Source organism: Centruroides sculpturatus, unplaced genomic scaffold (genome assembly GCF_000671375.1).
Source record: "Centruroides sculpturatus isolate CEXI.00-Female unplaced genomic scaffold, Cexi_2.0 scaffold1598, whole genome shotgun sequence".
Classification (NCBI taxonomy): Eukaryota; Metazoa; Arthropoda; class Arachnida; order Scorpiones; family Buthidae; genus Centruroides; species Centruroides sculpturatus.
Genome location: NW_019385866.1, coordinates 112,419 through 131,061, shown reverse-complemented (window position 1 = coordinate 131,061; position 18,643 = coordinate 112,419). Strand labels below are relative to the sequence as shown.

The window sequence follows — 18,643 nt, the reverse complement described above, 5'->3', positions numbered from 1 at the left end:
TTTATCTTTTGTACGTAATTCTACAATTTAAATTATTTAATTTTTAAACTGTTTGATTTATTTATTCTTATTTTAATATATTTTTTTTCAGAAATGCTTTGAACAAACACACAAAAATCAACAGAAATCGATTTCTTCACATTCTTTCTTACCATTTCATTGAAGAATTTCAGAAAATTTTCTTGTATAATATTAGAAATTCTCTTATAATTGTAAATTTGTATAAATAATTGTATAAACATTACTTTTATCACACGTTTATAATGTAATTAAAATTCAAATTGTTGAATGCTACTAAAATTTTTTATGATTTGTAATTTGCTGAAGTTTCCCAAAAAATCTGAGGTTCAAATTTTATACGTTTCTATTACTTTCTCTTGTCATAACAGCCGGGGAAATAGTATTAGAACACAAAAATATATACATCCAGTTAAATCTATTTAATTAATATAAAAACAAAAAATTCACAGCTGAAATCATTAAATACAGCTGTATATATTTACACAATACACTTCACACTGTGTGTGGTGTGTAAATTAAAATAGATTCTAGCGTTTTCTTATTGTAATTAATGTAAAATTATTATATTGAGGGAGAGATTTCTGTTGGAAAAGACTGGAATTCGTTAAAATCCGAAACTAGATTTTGTTCGTTAATAGTAATTGATACAATTGTACAGGCATTACTTTATTCCTGACTGAAGCACACACGTTTGCAAACTCATCTTAGATCGTTAATGGGGTGTTAATTAAATCAAACAGATTTTTCAGGTTTCAGTAAGCCTAAAGGAATGAAATTCAGTAAATACATAATCAATTTATACTTTTATCGTCAGAAATTAAACAAATTTTACAGAATAAATTGAAAATTTTGTTTATTGTTTATAACTCTATTACAAGCGTAAAAGAATTTTCAAAAATTTTGATAAATTATTCAAAAATAAACTTTTATATGGATTTTACATTGTTGATATTCTTTACAGAATGGTCTAATATTTGGAAAGGATTCTTGTTGTTTTCAGGGCTTTTACATAATAATAACAAGAATTTTTTCATCTGTATGAAACTGCATTGAAATTGTGAGAAATCTTCATTTTTTGTCTGTTTAAAATCTTCACAATAATTCATAAAAGATGGAAAAGAGCTTTGAAATTCGTATAATCCGATTAGACTTTTTTTCAGTTCCAGCAGGTATGAGTTTAATTCACGAAAATCCTTATCGATTTCGTATGTACAATCATCTCTATTTTGGGATATCATTAGTTGTAATGTTTTCACTGTTTCGTGCCTTCTAATTATCATTCTACACCAGCTTTGTATTGTTAAAACGTTTGTTATAACTATTCTACGTCCAGACAACTCTCGATACCATTTACAAATACGATTAATTCTTTGCTCAGTAATTTTTAAAATGTAATCATATATAAAGTTTCTTGCATTGTTTATTTTTGTCCACTTCTGTAAAATACACACAGCTTTACATTCTATTAAAAATTTGAAATATTTTCTTATTTTGTAGTCTCTTCGTTCTACAATAGGAAATTGTTTCATAGAAATTATCATTATTGAAATTCTTATACATTGGACGAATATTGTATTGAGTTTATAAGAGCGATTAGCATATATTTTAATAGGAGTTTGGTTGGGCATACGTATAAATTTGAATTTATACCACATTTCTATTTGCCGTGACGCTTCTTTCTTAGCTATTAAATAAAGGAAAACTTGACTTGTATACCATTTTTCTATTGTCAGAAGATTATTCTGAAGCTTCGAAAATGAAGGAATTGATTTTTTAAATAAATGTCTTAAGTACCATCTTTTTACTTTACAAATGCCCATGATAATATATTTTTCTACTAAGTAACAATATAAAATATTTATCCCTTCAACTGTCTGAAATTTAGAATTTCTCTTCTTTAATTCAATTAGATAGTTGATAATACGAGAGAGTGTTTTAAATAGGGTCATGTCGGTCTTAAACAGATGGACTTTTATATCTTTTAGCTGGTGTAAATGCTCGAAAAGACTCATTTTGCGATACCAAAATTGTATATTAGTAATTTCTACTAAATATCTGTTTATAAATATATCAAAAGGAATTGTGGTATAAACAGGATAATCTTTCGAGTCATGTTTGCTACAGATAATGGGCATCATAAGTTCTGAATCCTCATTACACTCCATGTTTCTATTTCGAAATAAATTTTTTGATTTATCATTATTAACATCGTACATTTGATTCTTTCTTCGCATGTACTTGCTTCTATTACCATTATTTTCAATCCGTGAAGTCGAAGTTAGGCAACAGACATTCCCTTTAAAGAACATTCTATTTGTTTTTTTCATTATGCAGTAATTGTATAAGTTATTAAAATTTACAGTTGTTCTGAACCACTTCTGAATTATAACACTACAAACACGTTCCATTATTCGCTCTCTATACACACATCGCAAATGCCATCGCTGAATTACAAATGCATGTATTTTGTTCTTTCCTTCCAATTCTGCCTTGAATGTCGCTGATTTATGCTTCCATGATCTTTTTTCTGCCTTAAAATTAATGTTACGTGCAGGATTCTGACGTTCCTTCTCGTCTGCCCTTCTGGCTATAACTGTAATTAAAATAAATGAGTAAATATTAAATTGTTTTAAATTCGTTCTTCCTGTGAACTCAAAAGAATTTTTACGGCCAGGCTCACAATATGCGACGAGAAACGGGCCACCCACAAAATGTACTTAGAAATTTCCACCCCTCCAAATACAATTTTCACACCGAGAGAGGAGTACTCTACCCCTTAACCGCTAGATTATCAAGTCGTCAAATTAAATATTAATGTCAGATATATGCCAAATAGTTCTTACCCATCATGTTCAGGAGAAAGAGAAGATACAGAAAACATGTGACAACATAGCAAACATATTCAAATACGCCTTGTAAATCCAGAATTCCAAACATGGCGGCGAAAATAGATGAATTCATTGTTTAAAATTTATTATTATAACATCAACGTATCTGTTTATTATAAATGTATTGTTGGATTTTTAGATGTTTCATTATTTTTATTGATATAAAGAAATTACATTTATAAAACTAACGTAAAACCAGTCACATATATTAGCATGTATTTAGCTCGAAATAAATAATTGGCAGACTTAGCGACAGACAAATGATTGAGCACTTTCGATTTACTGAGTGCAGTGTTAGACTTGTATGATTGGCAGAATATAATTCATGTGTCATACGTAAAAATTTGATTGTAATTGGTTAAGAATTACGCATACTTCTGTAGCACACTTGCATAGTGAGAACGTTCTTAAAATCACTAAACGAAATTCGCGAAAGTGATATTTTTAATGATGACTGACGATTGTAAAAACTGTTATAGAAAGTGATATTTATCACATTTTTAAATGTCTCTGTAAATCATATTATGTGTCCTCACCCTTTGAGGTAGAGGTAGTGTCGAAATTTACGTGTATTTGCATCCGTTCTACTTCTTTTGTAATTTCAATACACACTCATTCGATTATCGAGACTGACGACAAAGATTCCCGACCGATTAATAAAGATTAGAAAGGCCAACGAGTGGCCGAGCGGTCTTCGTCCCCAGACTTGAGTGGACTAGACCTTGTACACTGGGAGTTCGGTCGGACGGGCTGGCAGCATGCAGGTTTCCGCGTTTTTTCCATTTCAATGAAGCCTGAATAGGGGCCAGTTTCCCATAAAAGTCCACCCAGAAGGCATTCTTTCTCCTCGCGCACGTTTCTACAGTCTAAGGCCGGCTCTTCGGTTGCATAGCGATCATTACATGTCTATCGTAAAAAGAGCACGTAAAGCTAGAATCTCCATATAAATCGTTAAATAACAAAGAAATAAAGAGAAAGTTTAGAAAGAGTTGTCTGTTTCGCACACAGAATTCGCCTTATAAGAAACGGAAAAAAGAAAGCATGTGAAACGAGGTGTGGAAGATACAAAGGAAGATAGGAAAGTTTGAAAAGAAGCCATGGGACATACCACAGAGCGCTTTCATCGGCGTTTATTAAAACAACAATAAAATTACAAGATAAAGAAATGGCTAGCGTTACAAATATTTACAATTATTTAAAGACACAATCGAGTCACGACTTGGGTTACTACAATTAGTGTATTTCTACTGTATTGACATAATACATCAGTTGAGATGTATCTCAGTTTGCATATGTTACACCACTTAATAACATAGTTACTCTATAATAAAATAACAATACAGTAGCAGTGATTACGCTTCTAACTCAGTGAAATTTATAATGCAACACAGCTACAAAACCGCTTCTTGAGTTATCGAAGATCCGATCCCAACTTGGGATTTCGTGTTGCAGGTTCTATCTTTTACAGTGTCAACTGAATAGTCAACTTTTTCTCCGTTATAACAGCCGGGAAAGTAAAATATATATATTTGTGTTTGCTGAGTAATTTGTTTTTGTGTACGTAAAAGTAATGTTCCTATTTTACTCAATTAATTAAAGCTGACAAGTTTATTTTAAATCATTAAAATGAAATTTCATGTACAGAAATATTGAAATAAAGTAACATGTTTTTAATTCGTTACATCATATTGTAAAAATACTAACCGATGTTAACGAAATAACAGTATAAGATGCACTGCACTTATTTCAAACAAGATTTATTAACTATTATGATGTATTAAAGGGAAACCATTACATCAGTGGTGTTTTTAAACTTCAGAAATTGTTGTAATAAGTAATTTTAAATGAGTAATATTTATTTCCATCATCTTCGCTATCAATACTTTTTGCCCCAGCAATACTAGGCTTATCTGCTAGTTCATTAATACTTTGGAAAATGCTGTGGTATTTTAATAGAGCCCAAGCCATTGGAATCACTTAAGTGTAAAGCCATAATTTTAGCTCAATCCATATTCTGTAATTAATGTGATAATTTAGTAATTCCATTTATCATCATAAAATACCAAATTTTTTTATCAGGAATTATACGAAATACATTCTATTTTCTATTTTATCAACTACTTTTATGGCTTCTTTAACACATTCTTCAATAATAATTTCTTCACGTTCTGACGCTCCACTACCAGAACTAGACGTACCTTCTGTTTTGTTAGTGAGATATTGCTTCGCTCTGTATGCTACCAGATCGGCGTACATAACCGGACAAGGTATAGATATGCTCCTGGTGCATCTGGCATAATTATGGCACAGGTAGAATGTTAATACTTGTAGCTCGTCTGCCGTGAAATCGTTATCGTCCCATAGAACAGTATAATGAGCGGGTCTACTGGTACCCTGTATGCTAAAATGACTGCATAAGAAGAAATCGTAAAACACGGGATGTACAACATCCGTATCCACTGTAGTACCAGGAAGAACGTTTTCCGGTCTGACCACACCGTCTCTCGGATTTTCGGGAAGAAAACGCGTGTGATGACGTTTTCCCGTTATGATGAAAGTGATGGGGGGTCGGTAGGTCTCACCAGGTGCCATTTCTTCACACGCCTTTCTAATTTCTCTTAGTTCGTAATCCATCACTTTCTGAAATTCGCCTTCGCTAACGCCGTCTCTAAAGACAATAATTTTTTCTGGTTTTTTTCCGTTGGTTTTATTGAAAAATGCCAGCAAAACTTCTTTCATCATGACCTTCAGTTCAATTACGATGTCTTGACCATAATCTTGTCCATCTATTTTCTGCTTTTTGTGCTGAACACGAATGGAAGCTTTGTATTTACTAGGATGTGAATCGAGACTTCCTACTACTGCTGCGATCGAGTATTTTACTTCGCTACTAGGAGCAGGATGATTACAATCGATACCTACAATCATGACAGGTTTGTTAAAAATTGCAGGTTTGTCCTCTCTAGATAAGGAGTTGTTAATGCCACCCATTTTAGCATTAATTTTTTGACACAGATTATTTATTAACTGGGCGTTACACTTTTTTCCTGTGGTGTTTACATCTCTTACACATTGTGTCATAAGTCCCAGTTCTGTTTCTGCAACTGTTTTTACTTCAGAATAGATATCTTCTGCTGGTAATACTATTATTGCTAATTGCAATTCGGGTTCCTTCTCTTTAGCTTTCCTAATTATATTTCCTGGGTTATCACAAGTGAAACGTCTTACAGCAAGAGGTTGTTCAAAATCTACTCCTACACTTCTTCCACCGTTCATTAGCAATCTCACAAAATTATTTAAAGTATTTTGGTTGCAGGATGGTTCGGTAGAAAAACTTAGTAGCATCCATTTCTCAATTTTTACTCCTGTATGAAATTTCTTATATTTCATAGCCCGACTTCCGTTGAAAGGTGTAATGTTCTGACTTTTGTCATACATTATATTTGGAGGATCTAGCACTCTGCCCGTACACTTTAACATGTTAAGGCTTACATTGATGTGAAATTCTGTTGAAAATGGTTGAAAATCTCGCATCATGTCATTCACTGATTTTCTAATATCATTAAATCTTTCCGCGGGAGGACGTGCCATGTATCGAATCATATCTGAAGTTTGATTCTTGGATAATTTTTCGTTACAGTGTTGACCTTCCACAATATTGCACACTTCGATCGGAAGGAAGACATCTTTTTCTTTTCTTCCCACATTCAAACAAGGTAAGTTAGGATATTTTAGGCTTCCATATTCAGAACAAAAATATTCTGATACCGAGCAAGGAGCTTCCGTATTATTAATCTTTCTCATAAAAATAATGTTGTTAGCATTGTCCCTTGTGATGTCTCGAACTCTGTACTTTCGGGGATAACCCAAATGAGTTACAACAATTTTCATATCCTTCATTTTCTTTCTTAAAATTTTCCTTTCAACATCAGTGAGTCCTCTCAATTGTCTTGCAAAGGATTCAACGTTTCTAATATCTGGGAATAATGTCTCAAACATAAAGTTAAGAACGGAACAACTTTTATAGAACGTCGTTGCCGATTTATCTATGTTCAGCATGGGTTTCCATTTGCTTAGATGAATGCTTTGATGATAGCCAAACCAAATTTCCATTCCTTCACCCAACGGATGAATCTCCCCCATTTGAGGCTTTACAAAAAAGGATCTTCCAACAGGTATTAAACGCAGAGCAGGACCGTGTCTTAGTATAGTTTCTATGGCCATCATTCCCATAATAATACTTTCTGTTATGTCACTTCTGTTACCAGCTAACACTTCATGTAATGGTTTCAAACTAATTGAATTTTTGGCTGATCTTTCCGCTGTATCTTTACTCTCTGCAGGTTTTATTTTTATTTCGTAACTTACCTCTATTTTGGGATTGAAATCGTCTGCAATCTTTACAGTAAATACTTTCGTGTCTTTTATAGGTAACGGATTTCGAGTGTACAAGTTTTTTCGACCGTCAAAAGCCGGTCGTCTATTTCTAAACATAGCCTCATCCCTAATCAGTTTTTCTATAACGTTTCTATTTATTTTAGTGTTTTGGCATCTATACTTTTTATGGACAGGCTTGCCTTCATTAATACTCTCGTTTTTCCTTACTGATACAACCTTTTCCTCACTATTATCCTCTTTTCTTGTTTCGGGTACAACTTTCTCAATCTGAACGTCGTAATGAAATAATTCTCCTTGTGGTATATCTATTGGAAAATAATTTGCAAATAAATTTATCTTTTTACCCTTAATGCCAACCCCCGGCCGTTTAGCATAATTATATCTTGTAGAACCATTAAAAGTTAGTTCAAGACCCAGTCTTTTCATTGCAGTAGACAGGAAATCAACAGCGTGTTCTTCTTGAAATACCGAACGAAGAGCTCTGACTGAAGTTTCTTTTCTATCCTCATGGGTGACTGAAGAATGAATGACATTTTCTGAAATTGTAAATTTCATTAAATGTTAATACAGTGTCCAAATTTGACTTGACATCTCTCAGCTGGCTAGAGTATTAGAAAATCATGAAAGTTTGGGCATTCCTTAATGAGATGATGGAAATTTTTTCAGCATAAAAAAATTAACTTCGAAAAACATCTACTAGAGGCCGTATTATAGTTTTATACGTAACACAATAATCAGCTACACAAGTTATCTATCTAATGTGAACAAAGCATGATCACCACCATTGTCTTGTACCGTGTGAAAGCGTAAAACAACATGTCCAACGGTTGCGTGCAGTGTATGCCTTGGAGTGTTACGAAAATGGCGTGCTATTCTGTCTTTAAGGTATGACATAGATGTTATGGGATAATGGTAGACCAAGTCTTTGAGATAACTGTAGAGCCAAAAATTGCATAGATGCAAGTCTGGAGATCTTGCAGGCCAACGTACAGGGTGCGTTTTGAAATGAACGTTATTTCAGTTCAAAACGCACCATGTAATGGTGTTTTTCGAACAAACTTTTTCTGTGAAAAATTCCCATCATCTCGTTAAGGTATTCCCAAACTTTTATGACTGTCGACTGAGAAATGCCAACATTGACTTAGGACACCCTGCATATATATTTTTAAATATATTATTACAGTAGAGCGTCGTTTATCCAAAATTCGGTTATCCGAAAGAATTCCAGTCGGCAAATTTAAATTTTCGCTAGTGCTGTGGCGCTGCGATCTTTGGCTATATCTTGGGCTACTCCAATATTTTTTATGTTTGTGTATGTTTTAGCTGGCAGCACTGTCACTTTTGTTTGGTGTTTTTCTGAGGGCTGTGTGTCATGCTGAATCGAACGTTTTTGATACTAGTGTGAGATCCGGAATTTTGGTGACGGAAATATCGCTCTTTTATTAACAAAATTGTTAATTAAGTAAATTTTCGTTTATGTAACGCCCTGGTAGAAAAAAACGCTTTTTAGCCGGGATTGTGTAAACTTTCCGATCTTAAGTAGCAACATCTATTGTTTTCTGCAGAACTTGCATCTCATATTGCAAAAAGGTTGACAGTTAGCATCCAAATGTCGTCATTTGTTGTACATCCTAGGAACACCTATAACCCCTAACCTATGTACATCCGATCACGTGGTGGAAATTCCCCACTAAAACGGATAAAAGGCCGTTCTTACCCCCTCTCAGGGGAGTCTATTACCGAACGCAGGATTAACAACATCGCGCCGATCTTCCGAACCAGCCGAATTCCGATCCCTGATGAACCTCGAATTAAATGAGCGCTTAAGTCGCGATTTTATATAATTTGTGCCGTATTTGTGGATTATTCCTTGAATCGATATTTTAAAGGCATCCACGTTCAGAATCGTCAAAGTGGACGGCTATAAGAGGTATCAAAGCACTGTGAAACTCTCTCTGTCGTATAGAAACTCTCTGTCTGTATAGAAACTTTAGGTCAATATAGAGCTTTGTGTAGTTTTTGTCATTTTGCCTATTCTTAATAAATTGTTATTTTATATTTGTTAAAAAAATGGTAGACTCCTTTACTCGATCTCGCCTTTCACCTTATCGTCGACCCCAATCAACTCTCTTTACACTCGCCTGACATATCATCCTGACAATTGAACGGGAGCCTTACTCCCCCGTATTCACACTAGATAACTTCTAAAGTATAATTTTTTTTTGTTTTTATATTTTTCAATATATTTATTTTGTTCGTAAAAAATAAAGAAATAATTTTTAACGATACAATAGCCACGATTATTATTTTAAAAAGTTTACGTTAGACTTAATTAATTAACTACGACGAAAATTCAACGCGAAGCGACACGCAACGGAGAAAAATTTCAACATGGGATAGGTTAATATATTTTTTCATACATAATCGGTTATCCGAACAACCTCAGTCCCCAGTTGATTCGGATAAACGACGCTCTACTGTATTATAAAAAAAAATCTGTGTATAACCAATAACCAACCTGTGTTTAAAGTGAGAGATCGTCTTTGTATACTTTCACCAGAAGCAGTTTCTGCTGCTTCTTTTATCGTTAATTTTTCATATTCTGTTGATGTTGATTCTTGTAACCCTATAACTGGTAAGGCAGGATGACGCTTGTGACCTCGACCACGACCTCTACCTATTATAAAAAATATATATTTGTATCAGACGTATTTAAAATATTGAATATTATGATTTGGAGAATAATCTGAACATTCTTATTCTTCTACAAAGTATCTTTTAAGCCCAAAGGGCATTTTATCCAAAGACATTTCGACTTGATTTTGTTTTTAAGTCTATCGAAATGGGTATTGTTAATTGTGTGAGAATGGATTAATTGACTTTCCATTATTTATAATGGGAAAATTGATTCCGATTTCTAACGGTTTCCTGGAATGAATTAAATTCGAAGTACGAGGCACCACTGTGATGTATTGTGACGGGATTTGTAATTTTGGCACACTCACCAGGTACAATTTTTGTTGTTGCTTCACTCGTCACTGGTCTTCTATCTTCTGTTCCTGATGGTTGTGATTCTTGTATCCCTCCAACAGGTATGGCAGGATGAGGTTTGTGACCTCGACCACGGCCTCTAACTATTGCATAAAAATAATAGTTTTTAAAACAATCATAAACTCTTTATTTTCTTTTCTATTAGAAATATTAATGTAAAATTTTAAAATATCGCCGTTTCAAATAATTCCAATATTTTACTTATTTGAAATGGTGTAGCGAATGTTGTTTGTGGCGAGTTTTGGGAAATTCTTATTACCCTATCTATACTAAACGTAGGTGTACTTTAGTCAGATGTCCAAAGGATGACGTAACTCGTTATTGTAAAAGCTTGTACGCTTATTATACTGCTCTCGGATGGCTAAGACGTACAATAAATTTTTTGTTAATCTTAACATTGGGTTGACTAAATCATTCATATGCTTATCTCTATGCCATCTCTCTCATCCAAAAATCGGTTATGCGCCCAGAAAACGTTTAAAGAATAAGTCTCCCAAGTGATCTCATAAGTTTTCGAGTAGCCTAAGGTTCTCAAACAAAGGTACTGAAAGAACAAAAGAAAGATAGCCGAGAAAGCTAAAGGACTGAGCTCAATAGCAAAGTTAAATGGATCGAACTACCTAATATGGAAATATATAATAAAGAATCTGTTAGAAGGTCAAGATCTGATGAACGTACTCGAAACACCCAGGTCAGAAATTCCTGGAGAACAGTCACACCCGAAGACAAAGCAACCTATGGCATGTGGCTAAGGAAAAGCAACGAAGCTCTTGAAATCACCACATGCACAATGGAAGAACACGAAGTTAGTCCAATTTTGAATCTAAACGTTAGACGCGATGTTTGGGAAAACCTAGAACGAAGGTCGGTTAGATACAAAGAGAAAAATAGCCAAAACAACACAAATAATGGCTTTTTTATTTTAGAGGCTGATGAACAAAATTCCGCTAAACAAGTCACCACTAATGAGCTGGAAAGAGGAAAAAAAATCTTCTATGGCATAGAAAACTGGAACACGTAAATGAAACATACCTCGACATAACGAAAAGACAAAACTTGCTTAGAGGACTCGACTACAAGAATACAAAAATGATCCAATGCGAAATATGAATACAAGCAGTGGTGATATTCAGCGGGTTCGCACAGGTTTGGCCGAACCCGTTGTTAACATTTTCAAACTTTTCCGAACCTTGTTAAACACATGTGACATTTCTCAATGGTTTTGATTCTTTTAAAAATATATTAAAATATACGTATTATACTCTGTAACACTACTAAACTAGATCCTTCCGATGCACCATTTGAACAAAAAAAATTGTTAAGGAAAAATTTTCTGTTAGCGAACCCTTTGTTAAATATTTCGAATATCACCACTGAATACAAGTCTGACAAACACACTAGAAAACCCTCCTAAAAAACTAAAAGTAATATGACGAAACATCCATATAGATCTCGTAGGACCGAAGCCTGTCGAATCGCTCACAGGCGACAGATACATGATGATGATCGTAGACGAGTACTGTATAGCCAAAAAGTATCAAGAAATTTCTACAGTTATATTTGTAGAATAATCGAGGATTAGACGAGCCTACAAAATATATGACCCAAAAACAAATAAGGTGAAGGTACTGTACCAGGGACATTCAGTTCACCAAATATCGTGGGGAAGTGAACTGCTGGACGGGGAAACTAATAGAAAAAACACAAACAAATTCCTGGATAGAAATAGATTTAGGCGATACGGACGAAAACAACGATCCCACATCCGTAGATACGGAAAGAATGAGGGATGACGATAGGCACAACGACGAAAGCCACACAAATAAATAACCCAACTATACCCAAAGTGAGGATTCGTTTGAATCAGAGAGCGAATCCAACAAGGAATCAGACCTAACGACGACGAAAATTTCTCTAATACAGACGAATGGAGTGATACAAATGTAGTAAATTTAACACACGATTTCACACCAACTACCTTCAAAAAAGCGATCACTTGTCGAGAATATAAATCGTGGTGAAAAGCTATGAATAATGAATATCAATCACTGATGGGACACAGAGTATAGGACCTAGTTGACCGAGAATCAAACACTAATGTTATAAAGTTAAAATGAGTATACAAAAACAAAATGAATCAGAGTGGATCTATAAATATGAAAAAGGCTTGACTGGTAGCCTTTGCATGTTCCCAAAAATAAGGAATAAATTACAAGGAAACATTTACGCCTGTGACGAAATTGGAAACGATAAGAATCTTATTGGTAATTGCAACACGAAAGAATTAGAAAATAAGCCAATACGACATTATAACGGCCTATCTACACAGCAATTTGGATGAATGCATATACAATCGACCCCCTTATAACACAGATTCCTATATCACGGCGAAAAAATTGCGACAGTATTCGTACAAACATGCTAAAAAAACTCCTATAATTCGTTATAACGTCATCGCCGACTCGTGTCGCAACAGGATTGCACAAACCGTTGAGTTTAAACGAGCAGCGGACCTACCAAAAACCATTTATTATTTAACGTCCATAAAAATTATATTTATATTGATGATGTCTCTAAAGTTCAGCGAATTTTTCGCAAAAAAAATAATTTATCAGGAAGCACGCAAGCGCCATTCGATGACAATCTCCGCGACGAAAACAAGCCTTAGCAACGGCGTAGTCGAACGGTGCACTCTCGGTAAGTAATCCTACAATTTTTTGTTTATAGCATAGTTTATATGATTTATTCGCAAAAAATTATACGTATTTTGGAAATGTTGAGTCCAATTAGTCTAGAATCGATTAATTTTATGGAAGAAACCTTTCAAACAGTCGTAGTCCGTAAACTGCATACGTGCCAGGCTGTGATTGGCTGGACTCCTAAAAGCTGGATTCATAAAAACAGGAACGTATCTATCGTGTTATAGGGGGTCGACTGTATATGGAACAACAGATGGGATTCATAAAAGGACACCAATCAAAAATATGTAAAATAAATCGTTCTATCTACGGCTTAAAACAGGCTGGAAGAGCGTGGTTTAAAACGAAGATTCGAAAGTAAATTGACGGCATTAACCGAGGCTACGAGAGAATCGGCATGGTTAAAAAAATGATCCTCAATGAATAAGAACAGAAAGGTTCTAACAAAACAACGACGATTTATAGCGGTAATCAGGCTGCCATAAGTCTAATCAACAGCGGAAGTTCTAACTACAAGCCCAAACACGTAGCAAAAAACTATCCTATGTATACGAAAACGTTAAGTCAGGTAATGTTATTAATTAAATTCGTAAATCCCAACAGAAAAAATGTCGGCAGATTTTTTGACAAAACCATTAAACGCTCTTAAATTGAAAACCTGTTTAGATAGAATCAATGTAAAATAAACGTTGTATTAAATAAAAATAAATGTAACCACGAAACTTCCCCTAAAAGGGGGTTTGTATCGAATATTGTTTGTGAAAAGTTTCGTGGAATTCTTATCACCCTACCCTTACTAAACATATGTATACTATAGTCAGGTGTCCAAACGGTGGCATGACTCACAACTATTGTATAAGCATGTACACTTTTTCTACTCCTCTCGGATGGCAAACACGTAAAATAAACTTTTCTTTGTTAATGTTAACATTAGGTCGAGTAAATGATTCAGTCTTATCTCTATGCCATGCCTCTCATCCAACAGATTCGGCTCTCAGCATCACGGATTCTTCCAGTTAGTAAGTGCAAACAAAACTGGTTATCAAGTCTTTTTCTTTGACTCTCTTCTAATAGATAACTGTCATCGTGTTGTATACGATAAATAATTTTCAATAAATGTTAGACAGATAAAAGTTCATGATGCACTTTAAGCAAACTCTACCATCTTTTCGTCGCCATAGTAAAGAGGAAAGCGTAACTAGTTTAATCGTACTTTACCGCCAATATCTTTAATAAATTATGTAAAAAATAGTGGCTTACGTCTCATAACAATCTTTAAAAGTACTAAAACCAAAACACGGAGAAAAAAAGAGATAATGTACTTCGTAAGTATTCGCGATCCATATTCCAACATGGCGTTGACACCACGTAATACGAATTTACTACTAGTTCAATGAGAAAAATTACAACAGGAAATATACAAAAACGAAGCATTAAATGATGTCTCGTTTATATAAAATATTATAATCACCTCATTTACAGTTGATCAATTGATCCGTCTTTTTTAATCCTAAATACACAGGTGATGCTGTGTTAACACTTATAAATAATAATTATTATTTACCTTTACGTTGACCTGCTTGATCGCTGTCCTTTCTCTTAGGATCCATTTTCGAAGTTTATCGTATATTTCACGTCTACACAGACACATTCATCTATATTTCTCGCGCTGTGTACACATATATATACCTATTCAGTTTCAGTTTCGGTTTGGAAAACGAAACCGAAACCTATAAATTAATTTTTTTATCTTTTAAATTGATGTTTAGAAATTTCGATTTTTCTGCACACAAGCTGGCTGTAAACATGCATTTAGCTTCTGTTAATCGCACTTTTTAGTTTATATAGTGTAAAATTCCCTATAAAAATTGTTCTTATTTGCCATCAAGGAGCCCAAACTCAGGAGATTTCACGACAAAGGCAATTTGCATGACTCACGAGAATTAAGCGAAAAATTTCAATAAGGATAAAGTAAATATTAATACAAGTTTCTCAGAAATACAGTAGAGCGTCGATTATCCGAAAGAATTCCATTCGGCAAATTTAAATTTTCGCCAGTGCTGTGGCCCTGCAATCTTTGGCTATGTCTTGGGCTACTCAAATATTTTACGTTTTTGATACTAAATTAACTTTTGAAGTATAATTTTTTATATTTTTCAATATATTTATTCTGTTCGTACAAAATAAAAAAATAATTTCTAACGATACAATAGTCTTCGTTAGGCTTAACATCGACGAAAATTCAACGCAAAGCGACACGCAACGGAGAAAAATTTCAACACTGGATAGGTTAATGTATTTTTTCGTACACAATCGGTCTTCGGAACAATCCGAGTCCCCAATTGATTCGGATAATCGACGCTCTACTGTATTTCATGAGGTAAGGAATAAATGAAGTTATCTAATCATTTCTTGATAACTAGTGAACGTTTTCATGAGTATCATAGTGTTTACAACCGGCTAAATAAATACCTTTGTTAATACTGACGAAATAAAGTTAATTTTTTCAATCGAAGATTTTAGTTTGAATAGATAATAATTGCTTTCTAACTTTATTTTTCACCTTTTAAGTTGTTTTCTTAGTGTCTGCTTGGCATAAATATACAGTAGAGTTAATATTAAAATGTTAAGCAAAGATAATCGCTTAGCAGGTGATGAATTAAAAATTAATTTTGAACCAATTGTCCTTCCATTCTAATTTACATAAATAAAAGTGTGTATTTTTAAAGATATAAACCAATATCAATTGTTTATTTACATATAGCTAAGTTAGGTCATTTTTGTGAGCAACATTAACATTTCTTTAACAAGGGGAGGACACGACCTGGAAAATTCACTTCGGGATGTTGCTAGGATTAATGGGATAAGGCAATGCAACACACCTGTCAAACGGAATTCCTCCTTTGATGAGGCTTTTTATGGGAAACTGGCCCCTATTTAGGTGTTGAATTCGTGAAGAGTCATCGGGAAAAACGCCACGTGGCCACAGAACTGTGGAGTTTTTCTCAACTGCTCTTCACGGTGTGTCTGAGTTGCCTGGATCTCTCAGCTTATTTGTTAATGCCGGTCACATCACACTATATGATCGGTCAGAAGACTGCTCATTATGGGAGGGTCTTCTTCGTGATAAGTCGACCAGCCTAGCTGAAGAATGGAAATGGTGCCATGTATATACTAGTAATTATAAACAAGGGCAAGGAACAGATACTAATTGACTGGCCATTGCACTTTCTTGTTTTGAAGGTTGAACACCCTAAAGGAGTACCAGGTCTCATCCCGAAGTGAATTTCCCAGGTCGTGCCCTCCCCTTCTAGGATGTTACTGAAAAGTTTACTCCAAAGGAAAACCTTCCTCATTGTGTGATGAGACCATAAACATGGAGGAGTGGAGCAACGTGTATTTTATCACTGACATGCGACCTTGAAACCTCTCTATAGCCAGGGTTTCAGGATAATGGAATAAATAAAAGTCTTAAGCTATTCACAAAATATTTTAACTTTAATTTTTCTTTTAATACAAAAATTTTAATCAAATTTAACACCAGTATAAAAAAATTTTCCACATATTCAATTATAAACCCATGATATTTGAATGGAAACACTATACATTGGAGTGTGTACCTAAGTATTTATTTTCTTATAATTATTTACATAAACAGTTATTTTAAAGTTGCACTTTTACACAGTTACAACATATAAAAAGTAACTATGTAATACTTAAACAAGCCCTTATTACAAATTTTTAGTATTAAGTTTGTTAAACATAAACAGTCCTAAATACATTTACAAAATTAAACAAAACCAGAATATTATGTTCTAATCAGCTTACTGAATTAGTTTCAATCCTTCTGTAAATATATTGGTATATTTTTATAAACAATTACACAAAATACCTTATATTTTATATTTCATAAATTATTTTTTGATACAGACTACTTATTAACCAAGTGTTAGACTTTCTCCCTGTGGCATTTACATCTCTTACACATTGTGTCAAGTCCCAGTTCTATATCAGCAACTGTTTTAACTTCAGAATAGATATCTTCTGCTGGTAACAAAAACTATTATTACTAATTCCAATTCTTGTTCCATTTCTTTAGCTTGCTTAATTATACCTTGTGCGTTTACATCATGGACACGTAAAACCTCTCACTACAATGGATCTGCAAAGTTTACCCCTATATTTCTCCCAACTTCTATTAGCATATTGGCTAATATCTTTAACACATCTATTTGTGAAATGTCACTCCTGTGTGAAACGTCTTACTTACCAATTCCAGCTTCAGTTAAAACCTCTAATGGTTTCTCTTCAGTTGTGGAGGATCCAATACTTTGCCTGTACACTTTAGAAAATTGGTACCTACACAAATGCCAAATTCACTTGAGAACAGTTGAGAGACTTGCACCATAGCATTAACAGACTCTCTGATATCATTGAATCTCTCTGCAGAAAGATTTAATGATATCACAGCTGTGTAGAGAATCTTATGATATAATAAACATGTTAGAGCGAGTGCATTCTATTTGTTAGAACTAGTATTATATGAAGTTGCTGATAACTAAAATGAAAAGTTACAAAATACAATATACTATGAATAATTGTTTTCATTATAGTTTATATGTACTATACATGTAGGGGAGATTGGGGCTAGTTGTCACAGTGTAAATATTGCCTTATATAATTGAAACTGAATGGTCACGTCATCTAGGAGTATGTTCATTTACCGCTCGCCTACGTCGTTACAAAATTAGAATAATATCTGTTGCATTGTTTTCCATTAATTAGCAGTTAAAAGTTTTACAGCAAGTCGTGTATATTTTGATGTATCGTGCCTTGTTCCACTTGAAAACTTTCAATTATTGATAGAAAAAGGTGAATAACAACTGTATTTCCTATTAAATGGGCCCTTAAAGTATATGTACATTATGAGCAATCAAATTTTCTATTTTGAAATTAGAAACTATGAACCAATTTGTTAAGGAAGTTCATTTGGGGCAAATTATCACACATCAAATGGGGCAACTTGTCAGTATGACTAACTCATCGGAAGAGAAAGAAAACACGTTCTGTTTGGTTTGTGGTGAGAGTTTGGTCTCACCAGCTATGTACAGATGTAAATCAATACAGTAGAGCCTAAAAAACTCGACCTAATGTGGACCGAAGGGTGGCCGAGTTTGTGAAAATGCCGGGTTATTGGGAATAAGGTTAAAAAAAAAAATATGAGTGTTTCCTCAGAAAATACTGTACTGTACTTGTATGTATTGTTTACTTGAGAATACAACAGAGAATAAACTACCCAAATACCCTTAAACAAAGGAAAAGTATGTCTTTTATGAAGGCATAGAGCCTTTACTCCATGAAAATAAAAATTAATGAATACACTGTGTACAGTAATTTACCTGATAAGACAGACCTCAGAAAAATACTTTATGAGGCATAAAGCTGTCTTTATCATGAAAATTAATTAACTAATGATTTTTTTGCCCTGCCAGGGTATGGCCCAGTTATCCGGAGTGCCGGGTTATCGAGTGCCGAGTTTACGAGGCTCTACTGTATTATGTTTGTCACAACTGTGACTCTGAAGAC

At 34.0% G+C, this 18,643-nt stretch overlaps 2 protein-coding genes across 2 annotated transcripts; both read right to left on the bottom strand.

Annotated features, from left to right (window-relative positions):
• Positions 1-947: 947 nt before the first annotated feature.
• Positions 948-2,984, bottom strand: LOC111642622. Its single transcript, XM_023388992.1, has 2 exons — positions 2,865-2,984; positions 948-2,614 (listed from the first exon to the last, which is right to left on the bottom strand). Exons 1-2 carry the CDS (start codon positions 2,980-2,982, stop codon positions 948-950), a joined length of 1,785 nt encoding a protein of 594 aa, XP_023244760.1. The 5' UTR covers positions 2,983-2,984.
• Positions 2,985-3,973: 989 nt separating this feature from the next.
• On the bottom strand, positions 3,974-15,022 carry LOC111642618 (protein argonaute-2-like). Its single transcript, XM_023388989.1, has 4 exons — positions 14,622-15,022; positions 10,313-10,441; positions 9,826-9,984; positions 3,974-7,843 (listed from the first exon to the last, which is right to left on the bottom strand). Exons 1-4 carry the CDS (start codon positions 14,665-14,667, stop codon positions 4,992-4,994), a joined length of 3,186 nt encoding a protein of 1,061 aa, XP_023244757.1. The 5' UTR covers positions 14,668-15,022; the 3' UTR covers positions 3,974-4,991.
• Between the last annotated feature and the right edge of the window lie 3,621 nt (positions 15,023-18,643).